Here is a 13844-nt window from a genome sequence, read left to right as displayed (position 1 = left end):
TGCATTGTAAGTCGGGGCTAAGTCCGTTTTTTGGACATAGCTCTGTCCAAAAATTTGAAATAAATATAATACAAGGCGCTAAGTCCATACCAGCTCTCAGTCATAGCTCAGTGTTAGCTGTTTCTTATGTTTACAGTAGAGGAAATGTGTGAGTTGTAATTTATTGCCATAACCACTTTCAAACTGCTGTTTTTAAAAAATTAATATTTACAGAATTATGGAAATTTCGAGTCGGAAATTTATCTTTCAAACAAGACCAGTGTGAACCAGCCAGAGGACTTTATTCAGTTATGATATCGCATCTGATAAGAAATCTAGCCAGAATATGATTATTGTCTCAGTCCAAACCTATAGACATAGAAAATAGTATCCCTTGACAGTGTCAAGTTGACATCTTACCTGAATTTGTAAATTGCATTCAACCATAATTATCGTCTAGCTCTTTTCATAATATTTTTCAGAACAAGACATAGCCTAGCTCTTAGATATCAGCTATATTATAATACAGAATAATTATGACTCTTGAACAAAATAATGGCGGTACTAGAAGTTGGACTGCATGTGAGAAAAACCCAGTGCTAGGCAGTGAAGTGTTTGTGTATGCAACGTATTTTGATGAAGCAAGTCCTGGTTATAGCAGAACATTGCAGCACAAAGAAAACTCCATTCTAAGAGGTGAAATATTGAGCATATACAGCAACAGAGAGTGAACAGAGTGAAATTTCTCTTAGACAACACAATCACTTCAATTAATAGGGACTTTGTCAAATATTCTCTGTCAGAAAAAGAGCTAGATTGCGTTATTAAAGCAGAAATTCCAGAGCAGATTGAGGAAAGTGATATTCTTTCAGAGTCCGATATATCAGTGGATGATGACAATGATTCAGAATATATCGACGTATGAAATCCAAATTGGGCTAAGTCCATTTTTCTAGTTTTGAGAAAAACGCAAAAAACGTTTTTTTTTTGTTTCTTTTTTTTATTTCTCTAATACCTTACATCGAGGATGTCTAGTTTTTATGGTTCACCAAAGTTACAATGAAGGCCATATTTAGATGGTATAAAAAAATTTGTGCTCCGCCCCAATTTTTTTTTGGTTTTTTTTTTTTGGACTTAACCCTTTTTGGCTCTCAATTTTCTGGACCTGAAACAATTTATTGGACTTAGGGCCCTTTTATTAGTTTTTATAGAGGCTGGTATGGACTTAGCGCTTTGTATTATATTTTTTGAGAGGAGCTATGTCTAAAAAAACGGACTTAGCCCCAACTTACAATGCAGTTATCCAGAGCTAAGTCCACTATAGTAGACACAGCTCTGTTTAGTTCTCAAATGCCCTAAAAAAAGCAGGGTTATGTCCATAGCTGTCTTGAGATCTAGAGCAGTGGTTCCCAACCTTTCTACCCTGGCGGACCGGTAAAATTAAATTAAATGTACTCGCGGACCGGCAAATAATTGAAAAGACCGGAACAGAAAAGAATAACATATATTTGCGTAATATAATGCAATGTCGGGCACTCAGTATGCTTTTAGATGAAAAAAGGCACACTTAAAAATATCATATAATGCGCCGGCCAAAAATTGAAATGGGTAAAACATGAATATATTTGCGTAATGAAATGCAGCGCTGGGCACCCATTATGAATGTAAGAAAGGCACACATACAACATCTCACATGAAAAACATGTAAATGCCACTGCAGTTGATCGACGCATCAAACGAATTGAATTTACATCACAATGACAAAGTCGTCGGTAACTTGGCACCAGGCTCAAAATCCAACTGTGCCTCAAAATACTGGAAAAGATCTCAGCGGCCCGTGCTTTTTTGCGCGTCTTGTGACCACCTGCAGGGTCGGAACAAGTAGGCCTACATATCTTACTGGAATATTATACTGTTTTTAACTGTTTTCGAGTTTAAACAAAGAAATATGCATAACGTTTTATATGAATGGTAATGTTAATTAGGAAAAGCATGCTGAACAGAAAAAGTACGCGTGCCGATTTTTAGGTTTCTGAATCTTGCGAGATTTGATGCCGCGCATTCGCGATGATTCGGAGCCAAAAAAGCGAAAAGTGTGATTACTCGGCGCCAAGATGTCGTGAAAGAAGTCGCCAATATGACGGCGGAAGAGAAATTGCGTAATAAACTAACGTAAACTCGTCTTCGGTAAAGCGATTGAGACGGCATAAAAACAACGAAATTTCTTGCGGACCGGCAAAAAAGCTTTGCGGACCGGCGGTTGGGAACCACTGATCTAGAGCACCTAGAGATAAGGCAAATAGACCAAAATGTAGAGCTAAGTCCAGGAAAATCAGCAATTGAAAAATGTCATTTTTTGGAAAAGTGGACTTAGCACTGTTTGATTTTGAGGTGTCGATATACCAGAGAAAAATAAACACTACTGGAGAATATACTTCTCTGACAGTGATTCAGACACAGATCAGCAAATTGTGGATTTGACATCAATTTCAGCATGTGGTATGCAGCCCAGTAGTAATAAGCCTGGATTGCATAATGAGGAGGAAGTGTACCTGCTTTATTCAGGAAAGAAAGTTTTCAGTGCACAATATCGTGCTATTGAATCAGCGAGTGCAAGAGAAATGGAAAAAGATGAAGGTTGCTTTTTCATAACAAAAATTCTCAAAGATTGTCAAGTATGGGAAAACTTTGATGAGGACTATCATTCCCCTGGATCCTCACTCCTGTGGAATATGAATCAAATTGTGAAATTGTCTACTACTATGTCAATAGATTGTCCAACAGAGGCTAAAAGTCCTGATGTGCTGGAGGCTAGGAAAAGAAAAAAAAGCCTGAACTTTTTTTAGAATGCCAATTGGTAGCAGTAACACTGATGTATTTACCATAATTTGCTTTTCGCTTTCAACCAAATATTTTTCAAACCCGGGGCTCGAGGGAGGCGGTCGCTCCCCCAATAATTTCGCAAATAAATTTAATACATGTTGTTTCCGCCTTACAAAATTATCATTTCCGAAAAGTGCGATAGTCAAGCACAATTAAACGGTTAGTAGTTACCGATATTATAACCGTTTTCTTACAATAATGTGGACCAGAGCGCCTTCGGAGCACTTCACATTTTCGTGAAACATGCGCGCCCGCACGGGTAAAACTTCGTCTTCAAACGCACCGCCGATCATGCGCCACGGTTTTGCACAACTAATTCAATTTTGTACAATTTAATATGATTTTCTCATTGTCAAAATCTTTCAATAGTGTTTTTGTTGTCACTTGCGCGAGAAGTGAAAGAGGCAAACTGTATTTCATTACAACAATTAATTATTATCCTTAAAAAATAACTAGATCTAAAGTTGTTATAAACAATTTTCACCGCTGGACTTATCTTTTCACATTATGGATTTCGTGCAAGGCCTAGCATACCTAATTTGCGGGCAAAGATCAAAGCATTTACTATGTCGAAAAGCGGCAATATAAAATACTAAAAACAAAACTGTAAACAATATAAGTTTTGTTGAGGTCCGTGACAGTCTAAAAACGCTTTCCTAGGCATCGAAAATCGCAAAATTTCGTGTGCCTACGGCACAAATTATGTTTGCTTGACCTTTAAAAACATTTCGTCACTAAAATCGAAACATGGTCATTTGTGAGCGGGATTTGCCTTTTTATCCATTACTTTTAAATTGACGTCGAAAATTTTCGTGTTAACATTAAACAAAGCTGAGAACGCGACTTTTCGCCTGGTTTGTGATGATATATAAGATAATTAAAGTATATTCGATCACTCTTTGTATTTATTTATGTATTTTTATTGTACTGAAATAACTTTTACTACGTGAGAATTGACAGAAAATTTACAGATTTTTCGAAAGGATTATCTTTAAAAATAATCGGAGTGACAACATTGCGATTAAGCGGAGCCAGTGTTACAAGTACATCTCAAATTTATCGAATTCGCAAAATAGCAAAAATACGAATCAAAACACTATATAAACGGGCAGTTTACCACACATTTTTATGTCCGTGGCAATTGCCGCGGTGTTTTAGAGTGGCTCTTGTGTTGTCGACTCAACCGCAGTTTAAATTGAAGACGATCAAATTAATAAATCAAGACATTTTGAATATCCCCCTATCGGTCTTTGATTGATTACTTTGCACAAGTGAAAAATCATTTTTCGTTGAAAAAGTCGGCTCTTTTAACAAGTGGCGTAATCACGGCGACTGTTCCGCGTGGATTTCGAGGCGGTGAATTTGTATTTTTGATTTACTAGTATACTTTATAATTATTTTCATTGTATGAATTAAAATTGTACTATATGGGATTTTATATCAGATATCGAGATTTTTGTAACGGCGATAACGAGTTCGGAAGATTGCAAAAATATGTATCAAAATTAAATACATCAGGCAGCTTATCTCATATTTTTATGTCCACATATCGCCGTGGTACTTTAGTTTAGTAATACTTTTATTTTGACGTAAGAAGTCGCAACCGCGAGTTACGTTGCACACAATTAAATTAATATATAAGGACATTTCAGAATCTCTTGGCTGTCAGGGATTGAAAATCATACGCTTAAATAGGCGGCTCTTTTAACTAGCGTGTAATCGCGGTGCTTGTTGCAGACGGCAATGGGAAGTTCCGACTTTGACCCCCCACCCCCACTTTTTTTTTTTAAATCCTGGCTGTGCGCCTGAACTTGTGCCTGTTTATTTTCGTATTAAATTATGAAGAAAAACCCTGCAAAGTCATTGCGTGAATCCTGAATGTTATTTCGAGTTCAAATGATGATTTAATAAAATCGGCAATAATGGCAATTCTACTAGTCAAATGATAATTCCTTGGTAAAATTTAGAAAAAAATTCGCACAATAGCTTGTTACCTTGTTTTGCATTTCTAATTTTACGAAACGGCGTTAGTGCGCTTTATGCAGAACTAGGAATTGAAACAATAACCTAATACGACTCCTCAAATTTGTTATTTTCTGTTTGTTAGCAAGAGCCGTGGGCTAATTCTCGCGGAATTCAAGAAATTGGTTCAGTGACGTGCAAGTTCCGTGTCCGAGCAAAGCAGCCTAGGTAATCGATATAATATGTGTAGCAAAATGACATGCTAATACTTAGAGAATGAAATCGACAGGTTATTGTTACGTGAAGATACACGGCGCGGCGTTTTCGGTAGGCGATCCAAGTTCGCCCCCCCAAAATTATGGAAAGTGTCCGCCCCTGCTCTCCAGTTGAATCATATGATTTTTATTTACGCACATTCAATGTAAAATTCAATCTTAAGTTTCATCGACCTAAAAAGGATGTGTGTGATCAATGCACCAGCTTTCAAAATATGCCGAAATCTCTATTGACTGAAGAAGATCTTGAAAATCAAAATAAGCATATCCAAGAAAAGGACATGGTGCGTTCTATAATGAAAGAAAAACCCACAAAAGATTATTCACTTCATGTGGCAGCTTTTGACCTTCAGAAAACTCTTCTTTGTCCACATGGACAAGTGTCATCCTTTTACTACACACAAAGGCTGAAAAATTTCAACTTTACAGTTACTGATATTCAGTCCATGCAAACCAGCTGCTATCTTTGGAATGAAGTGGAGGGGCGAAAAGGCTCTTGTGAAATAGCGACTGCAGTGTTCCGATACTTGTCAACTCTCACCACAACAGTGAAGACTGTGCAACTTTTCTGTGGCCGCTGCAGTGGGCAAAATAATAACAGAGATGTGATTGTGATGTTACTCTATGCTATAGAGGAGCTGCATTTTGATGAAATAACACTCAATTTTCTAATTACAGGTCATTCTCAAAATGAGAATGACACAGCCCATTCGGTGATTGAAAGAGCTGTACGTTTATACGACTGACCAATGGGAAACTGCCATTTCAATGGCTTTTAAAAAAACAAAACCCGAAATAGCTCTGCTGAAGCATGGTGATTTCGTTAACTTCAAATCATCATCTGACTTTCCTAAATACGCTGGAATTTGGAAGAACAATATCACAATTCAAACTGGCTCTCAGACAGGTGAAAGGCTCTATTGGTCCAAAATTTTACAGGCAATAGTATATTGCAATTTAAGTACCGTTACTTGGATGAGGAGATCCAGAAAGTTGACCTTAACTCTTTGGTTCGAAAGTCAGCAAGACCAGCAACACAAAAAAATACAGAATATAGAAAAGCTACCCACCCCAGCTTTACCAGGAAAGGTTGCCAGTCAGCAGTGAGAAGTTGCCTTAATAATAACACCTAATAAAGGGGCCCTAAGTCCAATAAAATTGTTTTTAGTCCAGAAAATTGAGAGCCAAAAAGGGTTAAGTCCAAAGAACTCCACAAAAAAAAAATTGGGGGGAAAACAAATTTTTTTATACCATCAAAACATGGCCTTCATTGTAACTTTGGTGGACCATAAAAACTAGACATCCTTGATGTAATGTATTAGAGAAATAAAAAAAGAAACAAAAATGAAACATTATTTGCGTTTTTCGCAAAACTAGAAAAATGGACTTAGCCCAATTTGGATTTCATGCGTCGAACTAGTCGCATTCCTTATTATTAAAATGGTATTAAGAATGTTGAACAATTTGTTGTATTAGGACAAAATTGGTTATTAGTTTGAAATTACAAAACATTTACACAAAAAATTAGGAAACATAATATTTTTTTGCCGTTCTGCTTATGTCTTCCTCATATTAATATGCTAAACGATTGCACTAATTTTATTAATCTATATAGTTAAGTAAGAAGCTATGTTGCACAGCCAATATGAAACAGACATAACCATTTCACTCCTATATATTTGGAATCTTATTGTAGTGACTTGACAAAGAATGGGCAATTTAAAATACAGAATCTGGAGGGTCCGGTAATGCAATTCAGTTTTTGGCATCTTCGCATCATGCAACGATTTTTGTAACTTGGATATCTAATTTATTAACCATAGAAAAGCATTTTCTCCTGCGTTGAAGTCTCTCGCTTGCAAAGCACACATAGAAGCGGTAGGCCCCAAACACAGTATTGCGTTTTTCAGCTTTATGATATAGTTGGCACATGAAAATAATTATTGGTGACAATGAGTGACGCACTGGCATTTTCTAATTGGAACAATCTTCAATATTTGACAGACACATCATATTCCTTTAACATTTCATGGTTTTTCGCATCCTATGAGTTGACTCGATAAATGGATATAAACCAAAATCCAGATGTCGATGTTGAAACTTGAGATTTAATATTGTTTGTGAATTATTTGAATTCACTTACGCCTTTTACAAAAATGTCTATTATCGTATATTGCAAAACAATGCATTTTGCCATTCCAACAGATTAAATATTTTTTCCAATTGTAGTCTACAATAAGTTCGTTCATAGTGTCCAAAACCGGCACATGTTAGGTCAAATATTTTGGTCACTGATTGTTTTAAAAAAGTTACCATTGCCATTCAATCATGTCGAAGTTTCCTTGTGGGTAAGATCCTAAGTGAGTAGAGGGCAAAGCGGAAGAATTTGCAGTTCAAACCTAATATTATAGTACTTCACGTACAGAAAAATAATATTTTTAAAAAATGGCAGACTTTTGTCACGGAGTGACGAGATTCAGCTGGATTTGTTTTATTTATGGTAGACTATTACCCTTTGTATTTATAAGATGTCCACACATTTGCCAATCGTAATGAAGATTTTTACATTGAACAGTAAGTGTTCAAGGTGTGCTGTACAGAAAAATTTGGATCAATATAGCGTCTTATTATTTATAGTTCTGTGGTAAAACTGAAAAAACTTTCGGACATGCTTTGGAGAAATGTTTTTGTTAGGACTTAAATTCCTTGCTTTCTCAACTATGGAATCATCTATTTCATTTCACTAATACTAAAGAAATATTACATTTACACCAACAATAACTAACAACCTAAAAAATAAATTTATGAAGTTTTCAAATAAAAACTTGTGTTGTCTATACATTTGAGCATTACTCTGTTGTTATTTATCAGATCATAAATTGTGTAAAGTTCGATCACATGAGAACGGGCCTGTTATGTTCTGTAATTTACCTAAAGCGGATCAAGAAAAACATGATGATGATTTGGTTCCAAATATAGTAAGTTAAGATCATCTTCTTTTGTTCATGTAATAGTTATCGAATAGCAGTCATTTTCAGCTAATTTAAACTCGTTGTTTAATAAAATAACTAATAATTCTAATAAATAAATAAATAAAAATTTATAATGTGGTTCATTCCAATCCATTAGCTGCAACTAGGGATTTTTAAAATGATTTAAATACTATAATTTAGTTATTAGGAGTATGGGAAACTCTTAATTTCATTATCCCAAGATCTGCAATAAAATCCCAGAGAGTACGATTTAATTTAGTAAAAATGAGAATACAAATAAAGGGTATTACTATTAGTATTTCAAAAATACAGATTTTTGCCTCGAATTCACCACGGAACGGCTTCTAAAACGATGCAAAGGGCGAAGATGACATTTTGGTGATAACGTTCACCCGACGTTTCGTGCGTAACGCTTTGCGTAAGGTAGATTGCACATTTGCACATCTGGTCGTTCACAGCTTGAGTTCAGATTGTGCCATCATTGTATCAGTATCATGTCCTCGCCGCAGATGAAACCTCTATATTCAGACGAATCTTGATCGAACATAGATAAAATTGCTGAAAATTTAAAGGCAATTTTATATACGTTTATTATCTGAATATGGGAATGGCCAAGTGAAATATTTGATCCTCATGCATTTATGAGGTTCCACCCGAAACATCAAGGCTAATTCTTCACGGTTGGATATCATGAAAATAAAAAAAATGATAACGGGAACTTGGAAGACATGGTGGCACCAGTAGCTCATCTGGTCAGTGTTTTACATTTTGCGGCCTTATTCGATTTTCAAAATTACTGCGTATACGCTACATTCTTGATATCGCTATATTTACGATGGATTTTAAGCGAAAGCTTTTTTCCGAGGAAATATTGTATAGTATTCATCTCTCGGAAGAAGAAAATCTGGCACAAAAAAGTCTAGTTTTGGCGCTGAACAATGCATCCAGCGATATGTTCCATCATTCCATTTTTAGAATTTCGTATTTTTGCCATTACTGTTTTTCATATTTTTATGCATTTAAATGGCAATAACACTGCATATTGTGTGTTTTAGTCGAACAGATTTTGAGGCTGGATGTAATGCGTAAATTCACCTGTGTATCGTTTGCAAGTCATCGGTTTCTTTACGAGTACGATCTTACATAAATGACATTTACGAGCTTGCGGGAAAAAGTTTTTTTTTGTATGGAACGTAAACGTGCTACGTGCCGACGTAATTGCGTAACGTCGCTGCGTAACGACGTAAATGTGTTAGGTCGGTATTTACGTCACTTTGACATGAGACGACTTCTGGTGGTGGGGCTAATTAGGCTAATTAAACTAGCTAGATATTAATCTGACTCCAAACAGAATATAATCGGTTGTTACTTGTTCAAGTCGAGACGTCTGTTAATTTGATATAACAGCAAGGATCTAGACAATTGCCTGTATAGATTTTATTTCCTTCGATAAATATATTACAATAAATTAAATCAAATAAACCAACTTACAATTTCGAGTTATTATTCATAACAGTAGCGTAGCGATTAGGGCTGTCCAAAATCGAATAATTTTTTGATTCGAATCGAATCGAATATTTTTGCCGAATCGAACCGAATAATCGAATATTATTGCGCAATAGTAAATCTGTCTCTATTATACAATAAACGCCTGCCCTTCGATGTTGTGGTAACGTATGTGCAGTTACATCAAAGGAGATCACACGCTTGTATGAACTGGTCAAAAAAATTGGAGAACTCCAAAATTTGGGTCTCGAAAACTGTTGAGTGTTAAGAGTAAAAATTGCACTATTCAAAAATTGCAATCTCAATTTTGATGGATTCAGTTTTAGTAGGACATATAAAGCCTGTAGATGCTATTTTAATCCTATTCACTAGTCTTTATGTTTTTTTGTGTAAATTTCAGCAAAATAATAACAACCATCAATATAGAAGATAAAACTGTTGCTCAAGTTCAAAATTGCATTTAAAAATTCCAAGCTAGTTTGATGACAATATTATTTGAGGACTATAATATTGTTAGTGTACAACAGCCATCAAAATGCAAGAGTGCAATTATTTGTCTTGGTATATAGATGGATAATACAGTAATGCCATCATGAGAAATTACAAATTCCATTTAAAGGAGGTATTGCCATCATAAGGATCCCAGAACACCTGTTTCAGCTTTGAGTTGCCTGTACCATGTTCCTATGATAACTAACTCAACAGCTTCAAATCGATTCTATTTATAGAACTATCGTTTTCTAAATTGTCTCCTTTTTCTCCTTGTTCTCTCTCAAAAACGTCACGATCGACTATACCTTGTTATGATGACCACGCATGAAATGGCTAATCACGTGCCACCGGGCGGGCATTAGTAATGACATGTTTATCACAAAATGAAGGCGAGAGAAATATCGGGAAACCAATTAAGCAAGCCGGGAGCGAGAGTGGTCTGAGCTCGGAGCGCCGCCGCTTGCCCGGATGAAGAACATCCCGTAAAGGTGGTTTCCGCTTTATGTACCGGTACCTAATTTTAGCGATTCGAAAATTAGCCGAAAAACGATTCGAATAATTTGCGATTCGATTCGATTTCGAATATTTGGTTCGCTTGGACAGCCCTAGTAGCGATCATCAGAATTATTGATATTTGACGATAAGGATGACGATAAAAGAAGACGATGATCGGTTGAAATGTTTGAGATCGCATTTAAAGGGATACACAATTTTCTCGATTATTCGAGACCGTTCTTACACTGATTATTCATGTAAAACAAGGTCATTCAACATATCACATGGGAAATTATTCGTTATTTTGCACGTTATGTTGAAATATCATATTTAGAATGTTCTTGAATATTCTCCAATATTTATGACTTAGGAATTATTTTTAGTCTTGATGCCATTATTTCCAAAATTATTGGTTAATTTGTTACAGACATAGCCTCGATCTTGCGACAAAGAAAAACACGAATTAAAATGCTTTTGAAATTTGAATGGTGCAACATCATTTCAATCTAATGGTATCATTTGAAAGCTATCTTTTTTATTCAACTTCTACAAATGTAGTCGTGGCACAAGACATATGTCGACGGAAATTCGTGATATAGGAAGAATAATTGCACATTATTTACACTGACAAAAACAATCGTTTCGACCCTGAAACCCCCCTGGCTGCACCACTGCTCATGTTTGTATTACAGTGCTCTAACAGTATTGTAATATTTATCTCATGTAGTTTAATTGTTATATTTATTTCTAGAATTCGGGAACAAAATCAGATGAAGAATACAAATCCACACAAGGAGATGCAGATGTAGGATTTTAGTTTGAGATTGTAAAAAATTATTTTTTCCCAATTATCTGAAAGACTGGGAATGTTGTGGAATATTTTACACTTCCTCTAAACAAGGCTTTGTATAACCATTTATTCATTTGTTAAGATCTGCTGTGTTTTTTCATGTGGTTCTTAAACTGGGGGGGGCGCAAGATGCTTTCAGGGGGGGCGCGAGAGGTCACAAAATGGAATCGGAAATTTTCATGCAACGCCTCCTAAAACAGTCTCATGATTGTGTTAAAAATGCCGGCTTTTTCACATTATAAAAAAATTTTCTGGTTTGAATATCCAATCCATGACAACTACAAGAATTCAAAATGTCTCTCTATTTTAATTCATTTGTGTCTAGGGTAACTTACGGTGGCGGCGACGACAAAAAACTCATTACCGATCTAAAATACCACGCCAATACGCGGACACAATATTGTGATAATGATAATAATCAATTGCTCGAGCTCGATTTTATTTAGTTTTGATATATATTGCGCTCATGCGAATTCGTTATCGTCGTTGGAAAGATCTGGTGTAAAATCCCAGAAAGTATATTTAATTTAGTACAATGTGAATACATGTAAAGTTTATTAGTAAATCAAAAATATATATTTATCTCCCCGAAATTTCGCGATACGGCTCCTGGGTCAGTCGTTGAGATTACGCCACTCGTTAGAAGAGCCGACTTTTTCAACGGATATGTAATGGTTTTTGTGATGGTTGAATAAAATATTAGATCCATGACCGATATACATATTTAAAATGGTTGCTTTATTTATTTAATTGTAAATAATTAACTTGCGATTTGATAAAATAAAAGCACCCCTACCTCAAAATACCACAGCAATCCGCGGACATAAGAATGTGTTGTAAACTGCCAGATTACATTTTGTTTTGATTCATATTCTTGCAAATTAGACCAACATGAGCTTTTGCTGCAACTCTTACTTCGCGCCATTGCAATGCTGCCACTCGATTAATTTTCAGATATCATTGATAGAGAAATTCCCAAGTTTGTGATAAAATCCCACACAGAAAAATTTATTTCAAGTCGGTAGTTTTAAGAACATTACAGGTGTTCCGCAGGCACAAGGAATTTATGAGGGTTTACAACGTCTAAAAAAGTGTTTTTAATCTGTCGCGGCTGACGAAAACAATTGGATATTTAAACAAAATGCAATCGCAAACGTCATGCTACTTTATTTTTCACGGTCAAGGTCGGGGAATCGTCCACATGCATAATAACTTTTAGAAAAAAGATTTCTTTTCTTTTTGCTAAAAATGTACATAAATTCATTTACACTTCTCCATTTTGTAAACTGTTTTTTTGAACCTGGTGGTTGTCTAAAGGTATTGGTAGTGAATTTTGGAGACGTTAGACAAGCCAAGAAGTCTGTTGTTATTGTATGTTTGTAACACACAGTAGATAGTTTTTGCATTGCTCAATAGTGATGAAGTAAACATTTGATTGAAATCTTACGTGTGTTAAGTGAACGTTCAAGCAGAAAATACATACGTACAAACGCATAGATTTGTTGCGTGCTTAGTTTCACCTGAATATTAGTTTAACTTTATAAGGTATTGCAAACTGAGCGAAAAACTGAGAATGTATGATGATTGATGACCACTATTTGAGTATGGCTTTATGCATACAACAGTGAATGGCTAAGTTGTACTCCGATGCGTTTTATGCCTAAACAATCAGAGTAATGACGCTATGAGACCAACACTCTTACAGCGCCATCTTAAAAAGCAACCAGCCCATCACAAAAGCAGATTTTCAAAGAAAAAAGGGGGGCGCGAACTTTTCTATTTTTAACACCCTATGTGATATGGTTGTCATGGGGATTTTTATGCAGGTTTTTGGTGGAACCTGAGTGAATTTGTAAGTAACTTAACTTTGAAACACATGAGAATACACATTAATAACTGTAAAAGTTTCACTCTTATTCTATTTATAATTTAGAATTCTGAAGCATCTGTTAAAACAGAGACAAATCAAGGAGGAAAAACTGAGAAGGTAAGTTTTAGAATTTAGATCAGCTTCCATGTTAACAATGTTCAATAAATTCAAAATATTTGGGAAATGCTACCCGCGGCAGCACAGCCAGGAATTTTTCAATGACGGGCGGGTTATGCTGGATTTAGAACATTGCGCCCAAGGTGCAATTTGATTTGCAATACTGTGAGGCATCCTCACATTTATAAGGCGAAAAATTGCTTGGCATTAATGACGATAAACATAGTCAAGATTTTTGATAATCGTACATTAAAATTCCAATGTCTCTAGCAACACTTTGCCAGATGTTGTTCAGAGTTTCTCATGTTATGTCTCACGCATTTAGAACTTGTCAGAAAATGATAAAAATCCTTGAAACATTGTGTGAAAGAGTGAAGTATGACTTGCTTATATCGGCCATCCACCAATCATCCTTATTATCA

General features: G+C 35.6%; 1 protein-coding gene across 8 annotated transcripts in view; it reads left to right on the top strand.

The window, feature by feature from the left end:
• The window catches only part of LOC120337368 (tetratricopeptide repeat protein 17-like), a 52185-nt gene that overhangs the window by 10198 nt on the left and 28143 nt on the right, over positions 1–13844 (top strand). For all 8 annotated transcript variants that reach the window (XM_078110917.1, XM_078110937.1, XM_078110934.1 and 5 more), the window contains exons 11-13: positions 7971–8077; positions 11337–11390; positions 13369–13422. In XM_078110917.1, coding sequence (XP_077967043.1) covers positions 7971–8077; positions 11337–11390; positions 13369–13422 — 215 coding nt within the window. The remainder of the gene's footprint in view (positions 1–7970; positions 8078–11336; positions 11391–13368; positions 13423–13844) is intronic.

Source organism: Styela clava, chromosome 1 (genome assembly GCF_964204865.1).
Source record: "Styela clava chromosome 1, kaStyClav1.hap1.2, whole genome shotgun sequence".
NCBI lineage: Eukaryota > Metazoa > Chordata > Ascidiacea > Stolidobranchia > Styelidae > Styela > Styela clava.
Note: the sequence above shows the minus strand (reverse complement) of the source record. Positions and strands in the feature narration are given on the sequence as shown.